At 40.0% G+C, this 25,689-nt stretch overlaps 1 protein-coding gene across 2 annotated transcripts in view; it reads right to left on the bottom strand.

Moving 5' to 3' along the window:
- ubr3 (ubiquitin protein ligase E3 component n-recognin 3) overlaps nt 1-25,689 on the bottom strand; it is a 94,558-nt gene that overhangs the window by 45,325 nt on the left and 23,544 nt on the right. Inside the window, exons 22-24 of one of the 2 annotated variants that reach the window (XM_062069871.1) lie at nt 21,940-22,110; nt 21,774-21,806; nt 2,421-2,866 (exon numbers count right to left, since the gene is read on the bottom strand). In XM_062069871.1, coding sequence (XP_061925855.1) covers nt 2,421-2,866; nt 21,774-21,806; nt 21,940-22,110 — 650 coding nt within the window. The remainder of the gene's footprint in view (nt 1-2,420; nt 2,867-21,773; nt 21,807-21,939; nt 22,111-25,689) is intronic. The other variant, XM_062069872.1, reaches the window with a different exon arrangement.

The following is a 25,689-nucleotide window of genomic DNA, read 5'->3' as shown; positions in this document are numbered from 1 at the left end:
ATGGTCTCGGGTGAATGGTACAACAATGGGCCTCAGGATCTCGTCACAGTATCTCTGTGCATTCAAAATGCCATCAATAAAATGCACTGCGTTCGTTGTCCATAACATACACCTGTCCATACCCACACCATAACCCCACCCCCACCACTCCATTCACAACGTTGACATCAGCAAATCGCTCTCCCACACGACACAACACGCTGTCTGCCATCTGCCCTGAACAGGGAAAACCGGGATTTATCCGTGAAGAGAACACCTCTCCAATGTGCCAGACGCCATCGAATGTGAGCGTCTACCCACTCAAGTCGGTTACAAAGATGAACTGCAGTCAGGTTGAGACCACAAAGAAGACGAGCATGCAGATAAGCTTCCCCGAGACGGTTTCTCACAAAAAACTGCACATTTCAGAGTGGCCTTTTATTGTGGGCAGCCTAAGGCACACCTGTGCATTAATCATGTGGTTTAATCAGCATCTTGATATGCCACACCTGTGAAGTGGGATGGATTATCTTGGAAAAGAAGAAATGCTCACTAAGACAGATTTAGACAGATTTGTGAACAATATTTGAGAGGAATATGTATTTTATGTATATAGTAAAAGTTTTAGATCCTTGAGTTCAACTCATGACAAATGGGAGCAAAAACACAAGTGTTGCGTTTATATTTTTGTTCAGTCTAGTTTGTTTTTTTTGTATTTCCACACCAACATGTGAAGTCCCAATGTCAATGCACTATTTCTAATGAGACTATTGGGTCATACGCTGTGTGACTCCCATAAACTTGGGGGCGCTTACTTCCTTTTTACCCGGATTAATGGCTTGCTTTTCCAGTTAACCTATGTCGTAATATATCTGCTTCATTCTTTTACATCTCACTCGTATTTGTTTGGGAGTGTGAATGAAGCCGCCATTCTTCATTTCCTTAGCTACCTTTTTAAATAAAGCTGTGTTGCTTTTTTTTTTTTATCCCATCGATGCATTTCAAAATAATTAGTTCTATTAATTTGTGACAAAAGCGCAGCCCACACTGCTGCTCACTGCTCCCCTCACCTCCCAGGGGGTGAACATGGGGGATGGGTCAAATGCAGAGGACAAATTTCACCACCTAGTGTGTGTGTGACAATCATTGGAACTTTAACTTTAAAAATAAAGTTTCCTTTCATTCCAGTTGTTGCCTATGTTTTAAGTGAATGGGAACCGCTTTCGGGTTATGTCCCACGAGTTGAAACTGGCGCATGTGCGATACGAAGGGTCCCCTCCAGCAGCACACACCCACTCGAGAGAACTGCTTTTCAATCGCATACTGTAGGTGTGTTCATCCAACTTTTCAAAAACCAAACAGTCAGATTAAGGTGTTTCCATGGGTTGTAGAATGCTTATTTTGAGCCCAAATTGAGAAATCTGACTAATTCAGTGCATAGAAATGTAGTCACTGAATATAAGATGGACCATCTCGTGAGAGGATCAGGAAGGTGGTTTCCTTTCACCTACTTGCAGTCTTAAGTTGTTTTTTTATTCATGGTTCGTGTTTAAAAGAAAAGGGTAGTATGTCTTATATTGTCTTCTGTATGTCTTCTCTGTTGCGGGCCCCAAACTCTGGAATGATCTTCCACTTCATGTGAGACAGGCCCCTTCTTTGGCTATTTTTAAGACCCTTCTTAAAACCCATTTTTATTCACTGGCTTTTAACCCAGCATGAGACTTTAAACTGTTTTCAACTTTTAACTTTTTTAACTGCTTTTTATCTAACAAAATTGTTCTTAGGGTAATTTTGTATTTGCTTTTTAATGTGTATTTTATTTCTGTTTTAAATTTTATTTTTTAGTTTGTCCTTTGCCTTTATTTCTTTGTGGTGTACAGCCCTTTGTCTTTCAACTGTGGTTGTTTTTAAAGGGCTTTATAAATAAAGTTGGTATGGTATGGTGTGGTACATTGCACTTCAGGTTGTTTTCATATAATTAAAATGTCCTTATTTGACATTTTGTTAACATTTAATGGTGGACAAAAAGGGTTTTACAGAAAACATGGTGCACAACGTTTTATTTGTCTTGTCTTCTCTTTTTTTGCTGCCCTTTAAAATGATCTGATCCGTGACTCAAAATTGTGATACGATCCGAACCGTTTTTTTGGTTTTTTTTATACGTTTTGCACCCCTAATAGAACCACATTTGATTAATGTCAAAAATAAGATGGCTGACTAACAGGACAATCTTGTTTGGAGTCATTTTTGGAAAGCTGGCAAATAATGAGCATATTTCACAATGCTAAATTAGCAGGAATTAGTAGCTCCACGAAGCTGATTCAAAGTATATAAGGATCGTACATTAAAATATTGCCCTTTAGGTTGATCCGATTGAAAAAGTCAATCTTCAATAAACCACATGACAATGCGAATCCATTTTGGAAAATAAATGAACTGACCTTTCTTCTTTATCCATGGCTTTCTTTTCTGTAGGACTGTTCTTCTTTGGTGGCACAGGAGGAGACACCTTTCCGCAAATGTCCTGGATGCTACGCTTGATTTGGCAGCTGCGCGTGGCCGCCTTAGTGAGGATACGCTCGATGGCTGTGATACCGTCCCCGTGAGCGTGATGGCTCATGTCCATGTTGTCTAGCCAGGACGCTGACAGAGAGTTCTGCTTGGACGACAGCTTCTGGTGCAGCTTTATGAGGAGGGACAGCATGCTTTCTCTTATCTCCAGGATCTCCGTCACCAGCTGCGGGGGTGTACCTGGCGGCACCCAGCGTGTCGAGGAGCTCTTTGGCCTGACAACCTGGTTGGCCTCCGAGCTGCTGCGGTTGATTATCTCCTGGAACTTCCTCCTGCGCTCTGCTACCAGGCTAAATACCTGGGCTTCACGCAGGTTCTGTAATGACATAGAAAAAAAATCACTTATCCACCACTTCTTTAACACAAACTGACCACAACATTAATTACAGATATATAAGAACTGTATAGTGCACCCGGAAGTATTCACATTTTTCCCCACATTTTGTTATGTTACAGCCTTGTTCCAAAATAGATTAAATTCATTATTTTCTTAAAATTCTACAGACAACACCCCATAATCACAATGTCAAAATGTTTTTCTATATAATTTTGAAAATGTATCAAAAAATAAAAAAGGACACGTACAAAAGTATTGACAGCCTTTGCTCAATACTTTGTTGATGCACCTTTGACAGCAATTACAGCCTCAAGTGTTTTTGAATATGATGCCACAAGCTTGGCAGATCTATTTTTAGGCCTTTTCGGCAGTACCACTATGCCCATTCCTCTTTGCAATTGCTCTCAAACTCCATCAGGTTAGATGGGAAGCGTTGGTTTTTATCCAAGATGTCTCTGTACATGGCTGCATTCATCTTAGTCTAGTGCAGTCCTTCTCAAATAGAACCGGAGCAATGCCGGGGGGTGCGTGTGACCTCTGGGAACATGCTTTTTTTGCCTTACCAGAAAATGATGAAGCATATGTAGCACTTGGCTTCACTATACCATATGTTATGCAGAGGTATAGTTATAAGAATCTTATAGACAAATTAAACTATGTATAGTCACGGTGGAGAGTAGGGGGGCGCAAAATATTTTCTTCTTCCTATGTAACAGAAAATTTTTATGAGAAGCACTGGTCTAGTAAGAGAGGAGACCAAGAACCCGAAGGTCACTCGGTCAAGAGCTACAGCATTTCTCTGTGGAGAGGAGAACCTTTCAGAACGACGGCCGTTCTCTGCAGCAATCCACCAATCAGGCTGGTATTGTACAGTGGGCAGACGGAAGTCATTTTTTACTCAAATGTTTCCAAATGCACCTGAAAGACTCTCAAACCATGAAAAACAAAATTATCTGGTCTGATGAGACAAAGATAGAGCCTCTGGTATCATGTTTGGAGGAAACAAGGCACCGCTCAGCACCAGGCCAATACCATCCCTACAGTGAAGCATAGTGGTGGCAGCATCATGCTGTGGGGATGTTTTTCAACGGCATTAAATGGGAGACTACATTTAGGATAGAGGGAAAGTTGAATGCAGGAATATAAAATAGACATCTTGGATGAAAATAATGCTTCTTATCCAACCTGATAGAGCTTGAGAGGTGCTGCAAAAATGAATGGGCAAAGTGTAATGGGCAAAACTGCCCAATGATAGGTGTGCCAAATTTGTGGCTTTGTACTCAAAAATACTAGAGGCTTGTCTATGAATGTTCTCATTCATCCAGGTCATTGTCATCTCAGGGCATTCAATCGACCGCAACTGGACTGTTTGGTTTGTCTTAGAAGACGTTTCGCCACTCATCCAAGTCAGTTCGTGCTCGTAGACTTAGATTGGTCAGATCTAGTCCAGCGGCTGGTGCCAAAACTCCAAATATTTATACTCCAAAAACCAGTAAAAAAAACAACTGTTTTAATGCAAACGAGCAATCCTAACTGTCAAAGCCAACAACAGTTGTTCAAGTGTAAGGCTTTAATTGCTGTCAAAGGTGCATCAACAAAGTATTGAGCAAACGCTGTGAAAACTTATGTACATATGATTTTTTTTTTAATACATTAGCAAAATAAAAAATAAAAATAAAAACATCACATTTTCTCTAAGGGGTATTGATTGGATTCAAAATGACGTCACGTTCGGCTCATTTAATACGCGTCTGTTCTCAATGGGCACTAGGCGCCATTTAGTCTTTCTTGAAGAAAATAAGAAGATAAACGTTTCTTCAGAGTTCCTTCAGAGGTAATCCAGAATGGCGGCAGAGTGCCTGATTTTATGAGAGAAGTACAAGGGAGCAGAGCCGAAGAATGCACACGTTTGCAATAACCACTCGGTTAAAGGTTTGTTTGATATACTTTTAACTGTTTAGTGTTTTCCATTTAAGTATTATCTTGATATTATTTGTATTTCTTAAGACACATTTTTGCTACAAGTGTTATGTAAGGCACCAACAGGGAAAGTCTAAATAAAAGAAATCAAATGTGAGCAAAACCTAAAAGAGTTAAGCTTTTACCAAAGGCAATGATCATAAATGAAGCTTTCAGCACATACACAATGTTGACATTTATAGTAATATTTTGATAAAGTTGGGGAAAAATAGGCGTCCTCGTAAACGGCGCGTGCAACAGCAAAGGCAGGCAACAAACATAGCAGTCAACATGAAGTTAAATCATAAAATGCAATAAAAACAATGCATATTTATCTGGGAAAGTCTTGATACCAAATCGATTGACCCAGCCACACACAGGGAAGTTGTAGACCGCCATGCTTTTCCAAGTTTAATCAGTTTTGTTATGTAGAATGATGTCTGGAGCAACTCCACCGATAAATAATCCTTTATCAATCAACAAAAGTTTTTATTTTGATAAAGTATAGGGATCTATACAATTGCATAGTTGGATATTTTGCTTATGTTTGCTTTTTGCAGGAATATATAGGCTCCTTGTGTGCTCACTGCTTGCTGTACAACAGCCATCTTAGATTGGTTGACCACCACTGGTTTTCACTTCCGGAAAGAAATCACTTGTCGGAATACAAGCAATTGTCTGTAGAATTTTGAGGACAGAAATTAATTTATTCCATTTAGGAATAAAGCTGTAACATAACAAAATGTGGAATAAGTGAAGCGCAGTGATTACTTTCCGGATGCACTGTAAAAACTACAACATGGCAGATGGGGTGGAGACGCAGTCGGATGGGGCGTGGCCCGGAGGAGGACTTCGGCACATAATAAGACCGCCCGCAAAACAGACTATTCTGAAGAGAAAGTCAGAAAGCGGCTTGAAGATGGTCTGCAAAACTAAATCTATGCAAAATGTTCACCAAAGAACAACAATTCATCCACTCATGTTCTACAGCATGTCAATCTAGGGGTCACGGGGGCGGGGGGCTGGAGGCTATCCCAGCTGCATTCGGGCAGAAGGCGGGGTACACTCTGGACAAGTTTCCACCTCATCACAGGGCCAACACAGACAACATTCACACTCACATTCACACACTAGGGACCATTTAGTGTTGCTAATCAACCTATCCCCAGGTGCATGTCTTTGGAGGTGGGAGGAAGCCGGAGTACCCGGAGGGAACCCACGCAGTCATGGGGAGAACATGCAAACAGAAAGACAACCGAGCCTGGGGATCGGACCCACAACCTTTTTATTGTGAGGTGCCAGCACTAACCCCTGTTCCAACGTGCTAAAGAACCACCAGTACATGTTATGTATACAACACAAAGAAGTGTTGTAAATGTAGAAATTATATCATAATATGACTGTAGAAGAATTTCTGACCTTTTGACCTATATTTCTTGTCTTTTAAGAATGTCCGCTCATTTTCAATACTCTTCTATTTTTGTGCCATTGAATGGACCAGTTGTGGGACAAAGGTGAATATTAAGTCGTGCCAACCTGTCTACAGAATGTGTTGACTGTCTAAAGGATTCGAGTTGTTATGGAACAGATAGGAAAAACAAAACAAGACATTGACGCACTCGATAAGGAACGATGACGCACAACAGACATATAAAAAATGGCAGAAGACCGGAACTCGGAAGTGATTTTGGCTTGTGTGTGTCTTGTTTGCTCCGGAGTAACTTGTGGTTTGTCTGCACGGCCAACTCAATTCAACCTGCACTTCTGATAATGGGTAAATAAATTTGTTGTACTAAACTACTTTTGTTGCCTGCTTAAGCTTCGGACAATCCACTACACAAATTGGCGTCACGAACAGGATGGTTTAGAAGCTACAGGTCGACAGCCGCTCCGCGCTCTCTCAGTCAGGCAGACAGTGTGCTGCACGCGCGCATAACAAGGTAAGCGTTTTGCTTAAAGTGTAAACATTTTCTGCCTGGAGAGAGCCGGATCGATAAGACTAATTGCTGAATCTATTTTTGATAAAAGATAGGTTTAGTCAGGTTCTCCAAAAACAACCTGGAATGGGGTAAATTATGGTTGGATTGAGTTGTTTTATATGTGATCATTTGTCTGTGTGTTTGTTGAAAACTTGTAATCTCTTGTTTTTAACAAATGGGGATTGTTGATAGAATTTTGGTGGTTTGGAGTGTAGAAGCATAGACGATGTGAGACGAAAAATTTCTTTTAACATCTTCATCCTCTGTCGTTGTTGGCAGAGGATGCTTTTTTCTGCAAGTACATTAGGTTAGCCGGAGTTGGACACAGCGAAATTTAAGGCAAGGTTGGCTAAACTGGTGTGACATTTGGCCCACACAAATTTATGACGTCTATGAAGGTCCTACGTATCTGTCTATGTGGAAGCTGCAGCCGGGTAAAAAGCCTGATATAAGGTGATCGTTCAGTGACCCCGGTAAAGGAGATCAACTGAGCCAAGTTGTCACGAATTTGGAAATTTGCTGCAGTATAGTGAAGTGAAGTGAATTATATTTATATAGCGCTTTTCTCTAGTGACTCAAAGCGCTTTACATAGTGAAACCCAATATCTAAGTTACATTTAAACCAATGTGGGTGGCACTGGGAGCAGGTGGGTAAAGTGTCTTGCCCAAGTCTAAAGTCACTTCCTGTCAATGAGAAAGGACGCAAAAGAGAAAGGCTCCGCTCTTGCTACCGGAGTTTTTTGTTAAATCTGAAGATTTTGACCACTGATTTGCGATCACAGCCACAGGAGAGTACTCTGGCATCTTCAATCTGATTTCGGTCAGTTGAGAGGCACTGGTACGCTGAAAGAAGGCGAGTTGAGAGAGCCGTTAGACTCAAGCCAAAGGCGCCTTGCCGCAGTTCAGAGCGGTTGCCTAGCAACCAAAAGCTACGGAGAGTTTACAGCTGTTTTAAAGTGATCCCGACGTCGCAGAGTGATATAAGTTGACAGGCTGAAACCTCAAATTGATCTCTGAACGGCGCAAGATACGAAATTGTTGGAAAAAACAAGTTAAAGTGCCGCAAGTCGCTAAAGAAGCAACTGCCCTTAAGACACAAGCCAGAGGCAGTGACGTCAGTGACTGCCGCGATGCGAAAAGGTAAAGGAAAGATTGAAATCCCGAAACCTTCGGGGTCAGCTGTTACAGAACACAACTGGGAACAAGATTTGAGGTTGGACACAAGACATGATGGGAATCAAGAAGTGATAATACAAATACTTGAAGAAATGAAAGAAGAAATGAAAGAAATGAAAGAAATGAAAGAAGAAATGAAAGAAATGAAAGAAGAAATTAAAGAATTGAAAGAAATGAAAGAAGAAATGAAAGAATTGAAAGAATATCTGAGAAAAGTAACAACAGAACACCAACAAGATGTGAAAAGTCTGCAGGAAAATATACAAAATCTGCAATCTCAGAACAACAGAAGAAATAATGAAGCCACTGAAATGAGCAAACAAATGAAGATCCTTCAAGAAGACAACAACATGCTGAGGAATATCATAGATGAAATGGATCAGGACAAACGAATGAATGATATCATCGTGACTGGGCACCGAATTAAACCAAGATCCTATGCGAAAGCTGTGAATAATGAAGGTGAACCAGATGAAATGGATATGATCTCAGCAGAACAGCAAGTGGTCAACTTTCTGCAATCAAAGGAAATTGAAATTGACATTAATACCATCGAAACATGCATCCCACTGAACGGAAGAAACAACAACGCCACTCCAGTCGTGCTCGTGAAACTCGTAAACAGAAAATCTAAAATGGCATTGCTGAGACAGGGAAAGAAGCTGAAGGGAACAAATGTGTACATGAATGAGCATCTCACAAAACGCAATGCTGGAATCGCCAAGAAAGCACGCGACTTGAGAAGGCAGGGAAAAATCCAGGGAACTTGGAGCACCAACTGTAAAATCTACATCAAGCTGAATGGAGGTCCAGAAGCAAGAGTAATTGTTGTCCATGACATCAAGGACCTGGACAATTTTTAAAGTTTACACAGCTACCAAAACAACGATGATAATGGACTCTGACAGAAAACAAACACCCAAATTCAACATCGACACTACTATGTTCCAAGGGACGACTAAACAAGAGGACCTACATTCAGGATTGCATTCACCTACACTTATTGAGATTATTGAAACAACATCAAAGATTGTTGAACAAGAAAATATGGAACTAAAAAATTTCTGCAACAAAGATTACAAAAACCAGGATTTGGAAAATGATATAGATCCAGATACAAATTTTTTCTCCCACATCAGTAATAATTGTTTTTATCATACAGATGATCAATATAATAGCAACATTACTTGCGATAACAAATTGTCAATTATACATTTTAATAGCAGAAGCTTGTATGCAAACTACAGCAACATTAAGAACTTTTTGGAACACATCAACGAACCATTCAAAGTGATTGCTGTTACAGAAACATGGATTGATGATAAAAAAGGAATAGATTTTGATCTGGAGGGATATGAACTAAACTACATCAACAGAACCAACAAAAATGGAGGAGGAGTAGCTGTGTACGTGATGAAGAACCTGAACTACAAAGTGGTAAAAAAACATGTCATTTGCTATAGATAATATCTTAGAATGTATAACCATTGAAATATGTCAGGAAAAAAGCAAAAACATTTTCATCAGTTGTATATATAGATCACCTAAGTCAAGTATAGAAACATTTGAAGAATGGATCAAGGCTACTTACATGGATAATGGTGAAAGAATAATGTTCTTATGTGGTGACTTTAATATTGACTTATTGAACCCTAACAAGCAAAAGTCTATTGATGACTTCATTGATACAATGTACAGCATCAGTTTATATCCAAAAATCACAAAGCCAAGTAGAATCACAGCACACTGTGCCACGCTTATTGATAATATTTTTACCAATGAGTTTGACAATAACACTACAAGTGGTCTACTTATTACCGACGTTAGTGATCATCTGCCAGTTTTTACAATATATGATGGACACTACAAGAACAAAATGGAAGACAAAAGGACATTTCGAAGACTATGCACAGAGAAGAGGATGACTGCTTTCAAAATTGAGCTACAAAAGCAAGATTGGGACAATGTGTACAATGAAAAAGAGGTTGATGAAGCATATGAACATTTCTTAAACAAGTTCATAATACTTTATGACAAACATTGTCCATGGATACAACTTAGTAATAAACAGAGAAAGAATAACCAACCATGGATGACAAAAGGATTAAAAAATGCTTGTAAGAAGAAGAATACACTATATAGAGAATTTATAGCACAAAGAACTATAGAGGCAGAAATTAAGTACAAAAAGTATAAAAACAAGTTAACAGAAATACTACGATCATGTAGAAAAGAATATTACAGTGAATTATTGGACAGGAACAAAAATAATATGAGAGCAACATGGGGCATCCTCAATAGCATTATTAAAAAAGGCACAAAGAGGGACTACCCTCAATACTTTTTAGACGGAAATAAAAACAATGACAACATAAAGGAAGTAGTTGAAAGCTTCAATAATTATTTTGTAAATATTGGACCAAAATTGGAAGAAAGGATTCCAGACCCAGTTCCAATTGAGGACTATAATGATACCATAGAGCGAAATCCCAACTCCATGTTCCTCAGTAATGTGACACAGGAGGAAATAGTTATAATCGTGAAAAAATGTAAATCTAAGACTTCAACTGATTGTAATGGAATTGATATGGATACGATAAAAAAGGTTATAGAAGAGATATCAGGACCATTAATGTATATTAGTAACCTATCATTTCAAACAGGTACATTTCCAAACAAAATGAAAATAGCTAAAGTTGCACCAATTTATAAGACTGGAGATAAACATCAATTTACAAATTATAGACCTGTTTCTTTACTTCCACAATTTTCTAAAATCATTGAAAAACTGTTTAATAACAGATTAGAGAGTTTCATAAATAAAAATAGAATACTCGAAGAGAACCAATATGGATACAGAGCTAATGTCTCAACTTCAATGGCTTTAATTGAAATTACAGAAGAAATTACCAATGCAATAGACAGTAAAAAATGTGCAGCAGCAGTTTTTATGGATCTAACTAAAGCATTTGACACAATTAATCACAATATTTTAATCAAAAAACTAGAACGATATGGCATCAGAGGGTTAGTCTTAAACTGGATAAGAAGTTATCTAACGAACAGGAAACAATACGTGAAGCTAGGCGAACACATGTCTACAACGCTAAATATATCCTGTGGTGTACCTCAGGGATCAATATTAGGACCTAAATTATTCAATCTCTATATAAATGACATTTGTAAAGTTACAAAAGATTTAAAGTTAGTATTATTTGCGGATGATACAACAGCGTTTTGTTCAGGAGAGAACACACAGGAGATAATACAAATAATAGCAGAAGAAATTAACAAATTAAAAAGATGGTTTGACAAAAACAGACTATCGTTGAATCTTAGTAAAACTAAAATAATGCTATTTGGTAATAGTAGAAGAGAAAGTCAAACACAAATACAAATAGACGGAATAGAAATTGAAAGAGTAAATGAAACCAAATTTCTAGGTATAATGATTGATGATAAATTGAACTGGAAATCTCACGTAAAAAATATACAACATAAAGTAGCAAGAAACACGTCAATAATGAATAAAGCAAAACATGTTCTAGACAAAAAATCACTTCATAGTCTATAGTGCTCACTAGTGTTACCATATCTGAGCTACTGTGTAGAAATATGGGGAAATAATTACAAAAGTACACTTCATTCATTAACGGTGTTACAAAAAAGATCAGTTAGAATAATACATAATGTTGGATATAGAGAACATACAAATCCTTTATTTATTGAATCAAAGATACTGAAATTCCACGACATAGTGAATTTGCAAACAGCTAAAATTATGCACAAAGCAAACTATAACCTGCTACCCAAGAATATACAACAATTCTTCTCAACAAAAGAGGAGAAATATAATCTTAGAGAAAAATGTAATTTAAAACATTTGTACGCACGTACAACACTTAAGACCTTCAGTATATCAGTATGTGGAATTAAATTATGGAATGGATTAAGCAAAGCAATCAAACAATGTACTAATATGATCCACTTCAAGAAACTCTTCAAACTTAAAGTGTTTACAAAGTACAAAGAAGAAGAACCATGACAAACATTTTCAATTTATTTCATCCATTCATTCATTCATTCTTAAAGTAATCTTACTTATCTCATCATATGAAATATGACTTTCTTCACCAATTATTATTATTAAATTCTTACTATTATTTATTTATTTATTTTTATTGTGATTACATATGGAGTTTATTGTGAAAAAATTGAGAACAGGAAGTGAATAAAAAAAGTTTCAGCAACTGTTATGTAAAGAAAAGGGGTAGGATTAAATAAGCTCTGCTTCTTCCTACTCCTTTTCGAACATGTTGAAAAGAGAAACTGGAAATTGTGATGTATCATGTTGTATGCTTGCATGTTCGAAATAAACTCAAACTCAAACTCAAACTCAAACTCAAACTCAAGGACACAACAGATGTAGATGGATAGAGTAAGGGCTCCATATGGTAGAGCCTTGGTGAAACTATATGGACTGACCAGACACGATGTACTGTAGGAATGCGGGGTGATTCCTGGTGATTCTACAGCGCCTTAGGCTGTTATCCGTGTTGGTCAGGAAGGAAAAGCAGGGTATGCTCCGCTAAACGGGTTAATCGCCGTTATATGAGTAAGAATGACCTGCGTGTGTGTGTTATGAGACGGCCGATTCCACAAAAGCACGCGTGCATTAGTTGTTTATATTGGTCCGGACCAGGGGGGAGTGGTTTGTGGGATAAAAATGTGTGTTTTTTAAATTTATATATATATATATCTGCGTATTGTAATAACATTTGTGTAGCACCTGGTTTCTTATCTGTTTTAATTCCCCTCTGAAAAAATCAACCTCTCCCCTCACGCTTTTTTCGCACCCACGCTGATCTGCAAGAGCTGGGAAATTGTCGGTTATGTGTGTGCGTGTGAGAAAATAGACAAAGTTATGTACAGAAAACACATGAGTGAATGATCCATCCATATAATTATTTTCTTCCGCTTATCAAGAGGTTGGATCGCGGAGGCAGCAGCCTAAGCAGGGAGGCTCCCCCTCTTGGGCGCTGCGAGCGAATTCCAGTCATTTGAATTTGTTTTTAACTATACTGGTGATTGTGACTGTGCGATATTACAGTTGTTTTACACGCTGAGATTTTGAGTACGGGAAAAAAGGCTCTTGCTCGCTGGTAAATTCTCTGTGTGTGAGTGACTGTGTGACGCATATAAAAAAAAAAGCTGGGAGACATTTTGAGATAAGAGTGTGTGCGTGTGACGAGGCTGTGTGAGTGACAGCTGCGTGAAGCATTGGTTCGAAGAGGAGTGACACTGATAGCATTGAGCTGGGTTAGCATTGTGTTAGCATACCATTGAGCTAGGTTAGCATTGTGTTAGCATAGCATTGGGCTAGGTTAGCAAAAGTTTGCTTACTGAGGCATAGTAAGGCTAAGTTAGCATCAAGCTTGGCATTACTAAGTGTGGTTGAACAGTTATTCTCGGTCTGTAGAGTGTGCTAGTAGTAGGTGCTTGCTAAGTCCAGTAAAATAATAGATATATGGAAAATTACACGTTTAAATATCAATAAATAAATACGGATTGTGGGACATTGAAACATTGTTTAATTCATCATTCATTTATATGTCTAGTATACTTTTTTTTGGAACAGCCTTGTTGCTTATCTGATCCATCCAGTTTCTGTGTGGAAGTTGAGACAAACACACACGCACGAACATCATAGATTAGGACACATTGTAACTTTGAATTAATAGTTATACAACAAATAAATTAATAATATTGAATTTAAATTTGATAAAGATAAATTGATCATACATTGACATTTTAATTTTTTTTAGGAATAAACACACAATAAAATAAGTTAAATTTATATTCTAATACATCTAAGGGCATCTGTGAAACAGAGTCTGAAGAAGTACAGATAAGAGCCACTCAGCGCCATTGTCAAAACAAAACAAATTCTAATTAGAAGGAAGACAGACCAAAATATGAGAACTTAAGCAAACAGACAGCAAGTAAACCAGAAATAATAATGTAAATAAATAACAAAGAAAGCACATTTCTATGTGACATTGGTGCATGTAGAATAACAAAATGGAATAAAACTATGAGTACGATAGATAATGAATGAATAAATGAAATAGGTTTATTTTGGTCATATAATCAACCATCAACCAATTTGTGTGAGCAGTTTAACAGTAAATTAGACATATTAACAATCATACACATTTACACACAGAAAAGAAAAGAAAAAAGAATGACCGAAAAAAAAGAATAGGCGGAAGCCAAAGCTTATATTGGCCTATGATATACAATTACTGAACATTAAATTACCTGGAACATCAACGTTAAAAGATGAAAGTAATTGTTACTATATTTCATAATGTTGACAAAACTTTACTTTTCAAGGGTCTTTTAAACCATAACAAAAAACTACATGTGTTCAGCTCATCACTGAGGATGGTCCATCATTTAACTCCTAAAACTGAAATACATTTGTGTTTTTATTTTATTTTATTTTACTTGACCTATTTTAAAAATCAATATCCCCCGTAAATGATAGTGTCTCCTCATAATGTAAACAAGCTAAGAATACAAACTGGAAGGCCGTTGTTCTTTACTTGGAAACATAATTGCCATTGTTTTAAAATTAAATTATCTGAACATTTAACACATTATGACTTAAAAAATGGATTGATATGATCATAATAATAATGCTTTGTGTATTATTGAAATGAGCCTTTTAAGTTTAAGTATTGGGTCTATAATTCTTCTATAAACATTTCCCCAAACTTCAAAACAATATTACATATGGAAAAATAAATTAATAATATAACATGTGCAGACATTTCTTATTCAGCACGTGTTTTACTTTATACCGAATAGCAATGGATTTGGATATTTTTCTTTAATATGTTCAATATGCGGCTTCCAACATATTAATGATCAATTACTATTCTCAAGAATGTAGTTCATATACTCTGTCAATTTCCACTTGATTCAACTTTAATTTTTGTTTCACAATTTGACTTTGCACCCTGGACAGGTCGCCACCTCATCACAGGGCCAACACAGATAGATAGACAGACAACATTCACACACTAGGGCAAATTTAGTCTTATTAATTTCTACGTATTGAGATCTATTACTTAAAATAACTACTTAACCACTGTTGTGAAACACCTTTCTAATTTAGGGGAGTATTGGGATAGGATTGAGGAAGATGTCTGCTCTGGTGGTGGTTAGTTTGGAAATTAATTTAATAAAAGTAACTTTGAAGTGCAGTCCGACATTTTAGTTTGGAGTAATTTATATTTTTATTTAGACATTGCAGTACACCATACTTCTGGATGTTGAGCTAGAAGAGGATAATGGCATGACAGAATAAAGTTAGAATTAAAGTTGGGGTGCCAGTGATTGTCACACACACACTGGGTGTGGTGGAATTTGTCCTCTGCATTTGGCCCATCCCCCGTGATTGCCCCTGGGAGGTGGGGGAATCATGTTTGGTGATTTGGCTCCCAAATTTTTTGTAGTCTTTGGTGTGACTCGACCGGGGTTTTGAACTTGCGACCTGCCGATCTCAGGGCGGACACTCTAACCACTAGGCCACTGAGATGAAGTAGGCAAACCAAATCTCAACAGCTTTCAGTTAGCTATAGATTTTGAGAGTATAATGCGAATAACTATAACTTTACAACTGTTTGCTGTGAATAGTGTTGAATAATAATTACAAATAAGAGCCGATATGTAAAGTGTTAAAAAGAGGAGAAGTGTGTTTAGGCATGGCGCTTAGAGCATGGCCTTGTGTGTTTGTTATGACTAAGTTGGATAACCAGTCGGAGACATGCAAGGCAAGGCGGGGCAGCTTTGTTTGTGTGGCGTTTTTCCAGGAAAGGACAAGACTCAAAGTGCTTCACAGACAACAAAGTGAAATGAAAGAAAATAAAAGCAAAATTAAAATGCAGACAATAAAAATAAACACAGTACGGACGTTAAAAGTTAAAAGATTAAAAGATTTAGCTGAAAGATAAGGAGAAACGTGAATAAAAACATTCCTTTGTTTTGGAGAGTATCACGCACAGCAGGAGGTCAGAGTGCAAGCATGACAGCTTGCTCGCGCCTACTGATAGACAAATGATAGTTTAAATTAACTTATAGATAATCTTTAAGTGAATTAAAAGGGTACTTAAATACACATGAAGTAGTACGTATAATCTTTGAATTAAGGTTTTTGATTAGCAATTAATGGGATAGTTAAGACTGTAATTTTAAAACGTGATATGCAAATTGAACTAACCGAGAGGATATGAAAACGATGGGTGTACATGTTTTGAGTTCCAAATTCTGGAGGGAAAAACCTCAACAAAACGTAAAACCATACAGACGGACTTGGGTGGTAGCCACGGTTGTGCTAGGTCAAGCGAGGGTGGAAAGGATATGCAGCCGGGGGACTGCCAGCTTCTCTGAACAAGACAAGCTCCAAGGTGTAGCCAGAACATGCTCACAAAAAATACAGGTGTGACAGCAGGACGAACAGCAGGATACAAACAGACCCCTGCTGGACATAAGTGTCAACGGACAATGTTCAACACAATCTTTGAAGCATTCCTTTGTGGTCAACCTGCACACACCTTGTAATGACCTGCTTACGAACTGCGCCCTGACAATTCAATACCGCACAGAAGGAACTTTCTGATGTTGCCTGACAGCACGACATCAGCTGACAACTACTAGGGACGCCTCCCAGGAACGAATGGAAGACGGGGACTGCTCCAACTGTCCTAGCGCTGGCTGACGGAGGTGCGTCCGTGTGTCCTGCCACCCAAATCGCCAAAGTGTATGATCACCAATTAGACGACTCATAATAGGAGCCTTTTGACTCTTATATATGGTGGGACTCAAGGTATGGCCGCTCATGTGAACTATCCTTACAACAATTAGAATGGTATAAGATGGACAACTAATGACCCACATTGTTCCTTTGCTCTCTGTATTTGCGTATTGAACCGATACGCAAATACCACATTTTCAATTATTTCGGTTGTCTGTTAAAAACATAGCTATTGGTTGCAATTTGGACATTCCTGCTGTAGGCTACAAAGAGCTAGCAGCTACACAACAGCTGAGCTAAAATAAAATTTAAGCATATCAAATATTTATAGTTGCTTATTACATACACAAAGTCGCAGAGAGACAGAAGTCTGTAGAAAGTATTCAGTAACAAACGTGTCCGCATTATTAAACTTTCTACCACAGGAAACATACTGAACAAATACAGCAGTTACTGTCAGACTCTAATCCGGATTACCTTGTCTATCAGAGACATGGTTAAAACCCACAACAACTTTCGTTCTAATTAATGTCCCGGGGGACAAGATTACAGAAAAGACAGATCGAGTGACAAAGGGGGGAGGAATTATGATTTATGAAAGGGAAAACATTAAAAGTAGATCAATTTGAGAATGTTGAAATTAAAATCACATTTTCCTCAGAAATGTATTTCAAGGTAATTGTAGTATACCGACCGACCACAGCTAAAGACATTTTTCTTGATTCATTTTCAGACATCCTCAAACAGCATAGTATGAAAGAAGTAACGTCATGGAGGACGTTAATCTGGACTGGTTAAATAAAACACGCAGAAAGAAATTTAAGGATATTATAAACGGCTTCTATATGATACAAATGATAAGCAGCCCTACTAGAATTACAATTGGATGACAAAAATCAAAGAGAACATCTGTAAATACACGAATACAAAACCAGAAAGAAGAGTGTAAAATAAAAACACCATTGGATTAATAAAACAATTTGGATTCTAATAAAGACATCGGGACTCAGCTCTCAAAAGAGCAATTAAAACAGGTCTAAATACAGATCGTATGATTTAAAAGTTTGGAGGAACAAAGTTACAATGTTTATGCGGAAGTCTAAGGCTGACTTTCACTTAAAATTAATCAAAGCTGCAAAAGGGAACAATAGAGAGTTATGGAAAACCAGATACAAACTTACGGAAAGAGAGCAAACAAGAAACAACACTATAACATTAAATATCAATGGCGCTACTATCGCAGACAGTCTGGACATAAGTAATAATTTTAATGAACATTTCATCCAGTCTGTACAAACCCTGAATAAAAAATCCCTCAAAATCAGTGCAAATAATTGTCATTTATTCAGGATGGACTAATTTTAGAATTAACAAATGAAACAAAGTTAAACAAAATCTTCGCTGCATTATCAGACTCACGATCTAGAGATATATATATGGGTTGGACACTATCTTCCTAAAAACATATAAGGATTGTATTATTGCTCGTATAACAACGATTGATAAATAAATCAATAACGGAAAACACTTTCCCTACCACGTCGAGAAACTGCTACTATAATTAAATCCATAAAGCAGGAAATAAAGAAGACCAGAACATGTACAGACCAATTAGCCTTCTCCACGTTATAACAAAAGGAATAGAAAATTTGAAATAAAAAAAGTGGCTTTGGAGCCATCAAGACTGCTCAGACGGTCACTAAGAGGGGCATTGTTGACACATCAAATTAATGAGTATTATATTCATCTATGAGAGCATTTTTGTTGTAAATTGTGAGGTATGGCTGTTAAAATCTTGGTTGTTTTTACGAATGATGACAGATGTGAACAAGAGCATGTATTGTCTTTGTGGGATGATGTAAATAAGGTGTGGTTGTATTGTATGGTAAGTATGTGTCCATGAAGGGGCATTTGGTGACTTTTCTTATAATTGATTACATGCTACAGTATGATTATTTTTGATTAATTATTGATTATTATGAATGTATATATTTATTATGATTAATTAGTGTCATAATTTTATTGCTTGATTTGTGGATCCCTTTAATTTAGGTAGCCAGGGACTACAGATGGAAAGTAGCTATTTAGATATAATCTAGTACAGAACATATCTGTTTCTGAACTTAATGTTTCTGTGCATTGTCCCATCATAGATAGACTAAATTAAATACAACTATTTAGTGAATTATTGAGGCCACAATAATTCACTAGGTGTTGTAAAATATCAAAGTACTATTGCAAAAGCGAACAGTGACCTCAAACATGACCTTTCCTCCGCCTCTGTTCTTGCTGCACTTGACTATCAGCTGTCTTTTCTTTTTCTTGGATGTTTCTGAAACTACTAATACTACTACTACTCTAATACTACTACTACTATTACTATTACTATTACTACGACTAACACTGTCCCTGTGAGAGGGACAGAGGGGGGAGGTGAGTTTGGATTGGGTCAAGTTTGAGCGTGTTGAGGTTTTATTTAATCGATATGATCAAGGATAAAGGAACGTAATGATTTAGATTGACAATTGCAGTGGTTGGCGAAAGCAACCCCAACCTCAAAGGAGGGTGCCAATTCAGTAATTAAATGTTTTGTGAATGATCTAATATCCCGACATGGTTTCCCCAAAAAGATTAGGTCAAACAACGGCACCTATTTTAAGAAAACAGGTTATCATCTTCAGTCACAAGATCAGCACTTCTCAGGACCAGCAGCTTCCTAGGAAGGTGGAAAGACCATGAGACCAAAATGGTAAGTTTGCAAAATGTAGAATTTGTGTGCCAGTTCCTCTGTGCAGATTTGAGGATGAAAGCAGCCACTCCAGATTCCCTTGCACTCGCTAAGAGGGGCACGGTCAAAGCCAATCCAGGACCAACACCCGATACCTGACTGGAAGGAACCGAGAGGAGAGACAACACCTTGCCAGCGATGACGAGAACGACTAAGGTTGCCAGCCAATATGTGTCCGTCGGGACTCCAGCAGCTGTGGAAGGAGGCCCTGAAGCAAGCCGAGGACCTGGACCAAAGCCCCACGCCCCATACTCTGCCCCAGCCTTCCCCAAAGCCCCCACAGCTCCAACTCTACCTGAGATTTCCCCAATTTCGGCCAGCACGCACCGGCCACTGAACAGTCTGCCCAATGGACTGAACCACACCCCAGGAAGAGACAGAGACAGACTGTTTGAGTGGATCTCTTTCTTCACCAAGGCAGCCAAAGGCCCAACGAGGTGTCGGCAGGCCACCAGCCTGAGGCACCACCGAGCCATCTATACGAGCACTAATCGAACATGGACTCATACGAAATTCAGTTGTGTGTTCAAAATTAATTGGTAATTAACAATATTGGTAACTACATCCATTGCAAATGCCGGGAAAAATATTTTTGCAAATGTCTTACAGTCATAAGTCTATATACATTCATCTATTTATGTTCAATGATGTTCATGATCAAAGTATTTGTTATTCCCTTACTAAATCAAAGGGTAGGCCACTAATTGTGTTCTGTGAGATGGTTTTACTGCAGGCTGGTAACAGCGATCGCTCTGAAGGAGGGTCATAGACGGAATTTTTGCCTCGTATAAAAACATTGAGGTTTTTGCCTCTATCTGCGGTAGAGATTTAAGTTAGTGGTCTATATCAGAAATTGTTTTGGTCCAGGGTCTTAAGACCCTGGAAGGCGGGTATGTAGTAGAATTTCTGACCTTTTGACCTATATTTCTTGTCTTTTAAGAATGTCCGCTCATTTTCAATACTCTTGTATTTTTGTGCCATTGAATGGACCAGTTGTGGGACAAAAGTGAATATTAAGTCGTGCCAACCTGTCTACAGAATGTGTTGACTGTCTAAAGGATTCGAGTTGTTATGGAACAGATAGGAAAAACAAAACAAGACATTGACGCACTCGATAAGGAACGATGACGCACAACAGACATAAAAAATGGCAGAAGACCGGAACTCGGAAGTGATTTTGGCTTGTGCGTGTCTTGTTTGCTCCGGAGTAACTTGTGGTTTGTCTGCACGGCCAACTCAATTCAACCTGCACTTCTGATAATGGGTAAATAAATTTGTTGTACTAAACTACTTTTGTTGCCTGCTTAAGCTTCGGACAATCCACTACATGACCCTTTCAAGTTAGCTCAAATTTAAGAAAGCCGTCACTGTAAAATTAATATTAACATTTAATAAAGTCAAATACAAATAAAGCAACAAGAGAAGTATCCTACACTTCTCTTTTGTAAAGTAAATCTGAACAGCCAATATGGGCATCTACATCTACTATATGACTTGCCTGAGAAGCTGGACAGGACAAAAAAATAATAATAATAATATTAAATTGATACTGCAACTTTCATAGTACATCTTTTTTACTGGATCACATTTTGCAGGTGTACAGTAAATAAGAAATGTGAATCTTACAGTGCAAAATATATATGAAGAGTAAACCACTTTTTATTCCACCTGCAACTGGGTGCTTTGCTAAATCACCACCTACCAACCACAACAATAATAATAAACTCCCGGACTTTGATGGATTGTAAGGATGCTTCATTACCATAGTCAAAAAGGTACAACAGACATAAAAGTCAAATTAAATGTCTATTATAAAAATTCAGCCAACGTTTCATTATCGCCCTTGCTGATAGCGCCTCAGACACAGCCATTTCCCAGGAAATCATCTTGAAGCGTCCAACCCATCTGAAGGATTGCCATAACCTGACCTGACAAAAAGGACCTGAGCTGCACTGTTAAATAAACATACATCATATTCTCCAGACGCAGCAACATCAATCACACTGACATGCAGTTAAAAAGCGTTTACCCAAACCGGCATTACACACATAATTAGTTTCAGCAGTTGAGAGGGAGGGGAACTGCTGAAGCGTTGCGTCATACACAAACCACGGCACAGAAGGCAAACCTCCTTTAAACGTGCAAAGGGGTACAAACAGCTACCTCTCTCCAATTGGCTGAAAGTCGCCTGGAGTTCTGTGAAGTGAGGGTCACACGATGAGCAATGATGGTGATATAGAGAGGTCAACCTGCCTTGGGGCTGATGGCAGTGACACTGCGGTTTCAGAAAGCAACATGTAGCAAGGCCAAGGTGACGTCAACCTCTTACCTGGCCATAGGACGAAGCTTCCGAGCTGGTGCTGGGCGGTGCCTCTCGCTTCACTTCGGGCGCTGTCTCAGGAACTCTCACTCTCACAAAGTTGATGACATGGTGCAGATTGGAGAGAAGGTTTGTACCAGGAAACCAACTGTCATGACAGTGCTCCTCGATGCAGGGCTCCTAAAAGCATGGGATTACAGAGTGTGGGTATACAAAGTATGACGTGGTTTCAAGGTACAACAGGCAGGATTAGGATAACTAAAATTGATAGTTGATTGTTAACAAAATTTGTTGACCATGTGGCAATGTTTTAATCCAATTTAGGTCTAATAGATTGGTAGAAACCAAGTAAGTGGCAGCATTAATTCAAGCCTAATTAGTTGCTGCCTGAAAGGGGTAAAAGTTTGTGGTTGAGGCCAATTCAAAATAAAAATAATTAAATGTTAAAAGTTGACAAAAACAGACAAAAACTGACTTTAATTTGACACAGTTGGTCTGTGCATTTCAGTTGGTATTTAATTAAATGTCTATGATAAATTAACCACTAGTTACTGACTCTGAACGTTTTGAGCTTCTGAACGTTTGTTAAGCAGAATAATTGCCAATGGTAGAATCTGCATGGCTGTGAATTAACTACCCAAAGAGGATGTCATGTTCTTCTTCTTTGGACCTAGACCACATTTTTATCGTACTACTTGTGGGTTGTAGCCAAAAGTTACATATAAAAGTAAATACTGATTAAGAACTTTTTAACCATTCATGGATTTGTTATCCTGAACAGGGTCGCAGCCTATCCTGGCCCCTTAAACTTTACACCACGGCTAATTATCTGTCGGCTCGTAGGTTAAATCCGACCCGGGGTGCACATCTGGCCTGGGAATGACACCAGTTCAGATCAAAACTTGGGAGACAAACATTTTTGCAGCAAATTCCTCAAAAAAAAACATTTGAATGCTCCTGTTGTATATAGCTTGGACCACTATACACATACTGGGTCCAAACTTTTGATTTACATAACTGAGGAATTCCTCAAGGCCCATTCCAAGCACCGTATTTTTCCGACTATAAGTCGCTTCGTAGTATAAGACGCACTGGCCGAAAATGCATAATATAGAAGGAAAAAAACATATATAAGTCGCACTGGAGTAAGTTGCATTTTTTGGGGAAATTTATTTGATAAAACCCAACACCAAGAATAGACATTTGACAGCCTCCACGCGGCCTCCCCTGCAAGTAATGAGATATGGTGCAAGACCAGCTCATGAAACGAATGTCGCCACCCAATCGTCACGCTGTCAGATCAGGGCGCAAGAGGCCGGGGGGACGCAAGCCCACGTCAGGGCGGGCAGCCATCCCGACCATCGAGCACCAGGGCCTGACAGTGCTCCAGCTAAATGTCGAGGGCCTCACCACCGCCAAACTGGACATCATACGCCACCTCGCCGACTCCCATGAAGTCGCGGCCGTCCTCCTTCAGGAGACGCACTGTGGAAAAGCAGACTTTCTCAGGTTGCCCGGGTTCCACCTCGCCGGCTCCATCCTCAGCAGGCAGCACGGGATGGCCACCTTTGTCAGGTCTGACCTCAGCTGGACAGCCACAGGCCAATCCCCTCCAGGCGCTAGTCTCGAGTGGATGTCCACGAGGATACAGACAACAACGGTTGTGAACGTGTACAAGTCCCCACCATCTGTACTGTCCACATCGGCCCTCCCAACTACCCCGGCACCCGCCATCTACGCCGGGGATTTTAACTGCCAGCACACCGACTGGGGATACTCCCACACAACACCGGATGGGGAGACGCTGAGCGAGTGGGCCTCCAATGCCAACGCCCATCTCCTGTTTGGCCCCAAAGAGCCACCAAGCTTCTACTCCTCCAGATGGAACACCTTCACCAACCCAGACCTCGCCTTTGCTGTGTTCCACAGTAATGACCCGATGCCAGAGAGAAGGGTCATTGACAGGTTCCCCCGATCACACCACCGACCATCTGTCATCAGAATACCGGTCGCAGGGAAGCCTGTCAAAAGATGGAATTTCCGGAAGGCCAACTGGCATGCTTTTTCTGTTGACACAGAGAGAAGATCTGTCACCCTCCCGGACCCAGACACTCCGAATGTGGATGCTGCATATGCAGCCTACTGTGAAGTGCTGACAGGGGCAGCGAAGAAAACCATACCACGAGGCTACAATGCAAACTACATCCCGGGTTGGAACGAGGAGTGCAACCACCTCCTGCGAGCCCACCAGCAGGCTAGCTCAAGAGCTGAAGTGGATGCGACAGCAACGGCGCTGCTTGAGAAGCTGGACGCCACTCGCAGGGCTAGATGGACAGAGGTCGTCGAGTCGATTGACTTTACCCACTCCAGCCGTAAAGCGTGGCAGACCATAAACCAGCTCTCAGGAAGAAGTACACCGCCTCCCAAGTGCCCTGTGACAGCAAACTCCATCGCAGCCCAACTCCTGAAAAATGGCCGCTTCCCAGACGCAGACAAAGAATTTACCCGCTCAACATCCCACGAGGTATCCAGTCTCTCTAGGGCGGCCAGTGTTAATGCCAACCTGTCAGGAGATTTCACACCAGCTGAGCTCAAGGACGCTATGGCCAAACTCAAACAAGGCAAGGCACCAGGCTCCGACAACATCCACCCAGAGTTTGTGATCCACCAGAGCGAAATAACATCTGCCTGGCTGCGTGCATTCTTCTCTGCGTGCCTCCGGAGGTCCAAGCTCCCAAGGGCATGGCGACGGGCCGCTGTCATAGCCCTCTTGAAACCCAACAAACCTGCGGATGACCCCAAGTCCTACAGACCAATCTCGCTGCTGTGCGTCCCTTTTAAAATCCTGGAGAGGATGATACACAGCCGAATTGAGCCAGTAGTAGACTCACAACTTCCGAGGGAACAGGCTGGCTTCCGTCGGGGCAGGTCTACAGTGGACCAGGTAACCCTTCTCACACAAGATCTCGAGGACAGCTTCCAGGCCAAAACCAAAGCTGGGGTGGTACTACTGGACCTGACTGCTGCTTACAATACCGTCTGGCACCGCGGACTCCACCTGAAGCTGCTGAGAACAATCCCGGACCGTCATATAGTCAACTTCATCATGGAGATGCTGTCAAACCGCAGCTTCATTCTCCAGACCAGTGATGGCCAGCGCAGCAGGCTCAGGAGGCTGAGAAACGGGGTCCCACAAGGGTCTGTCCTCTCACCGATGCTCTTCAACATCTACATCTTTGACCTACCGGTGACGACATCTAGAAGGTATGGATACGCGGATGACCTAGCCATCATGCTACACCGGCCCACATGGAAGGCGGTTGAAGAGGGTCTCAATCAGGACATGGACGTCCTGGCTGCCTACCTTCGAAGCTGGCGACTGCAGCTCAGTAAGGGAAAGACTGTATCAGCAGCATTCCACCTCTGCAACAGGGAAGCAAGAAGGGAGCTGGAGATCTTAGTGGACAACAAACCCCTGGAGTTCCAGCAGGCCCCAAAGTACCTGGGCGTACGCTTGGACAGGACACTGTCCTACAAACAACATTTGGATGAAGTGAGAGCTAAAGTAACAGCAAGGGTCTCACTCATCCGGCACCTAGCTGGTACAACCTGGGGGGCCTTGGCCAAGGTACTACGTATCTCCACACAATCCCTCGTATTCTCTGCAGCTGAGTACTGTGCCCCAACCTGGTGTAGAAGCCCACATGCCAAGAAGGTCGATACGGCCATCAACAATGCCCTCCGGATCATAAGTGGCTG

This window comes from Entelurus aequoreus, linkage group LG14 (genome assembly GCF_033978785.1).
Source record: "Entelurus aequoreus isolate RoL-2023_Sb linkage group LG14, RoL_Eaeq_v1.1, whole genome shotgun sequence".
Classification (NCBI taxonomy): Eukaryota; Metazoa; Chordata; class Actinopteri; order Syngnathiformes; family Syngnathidae; genus Entelurus; species Entelurus aequoreus.
This window is presented reverse-complemented; position numbering and strand designations above follow the sequence as displayed.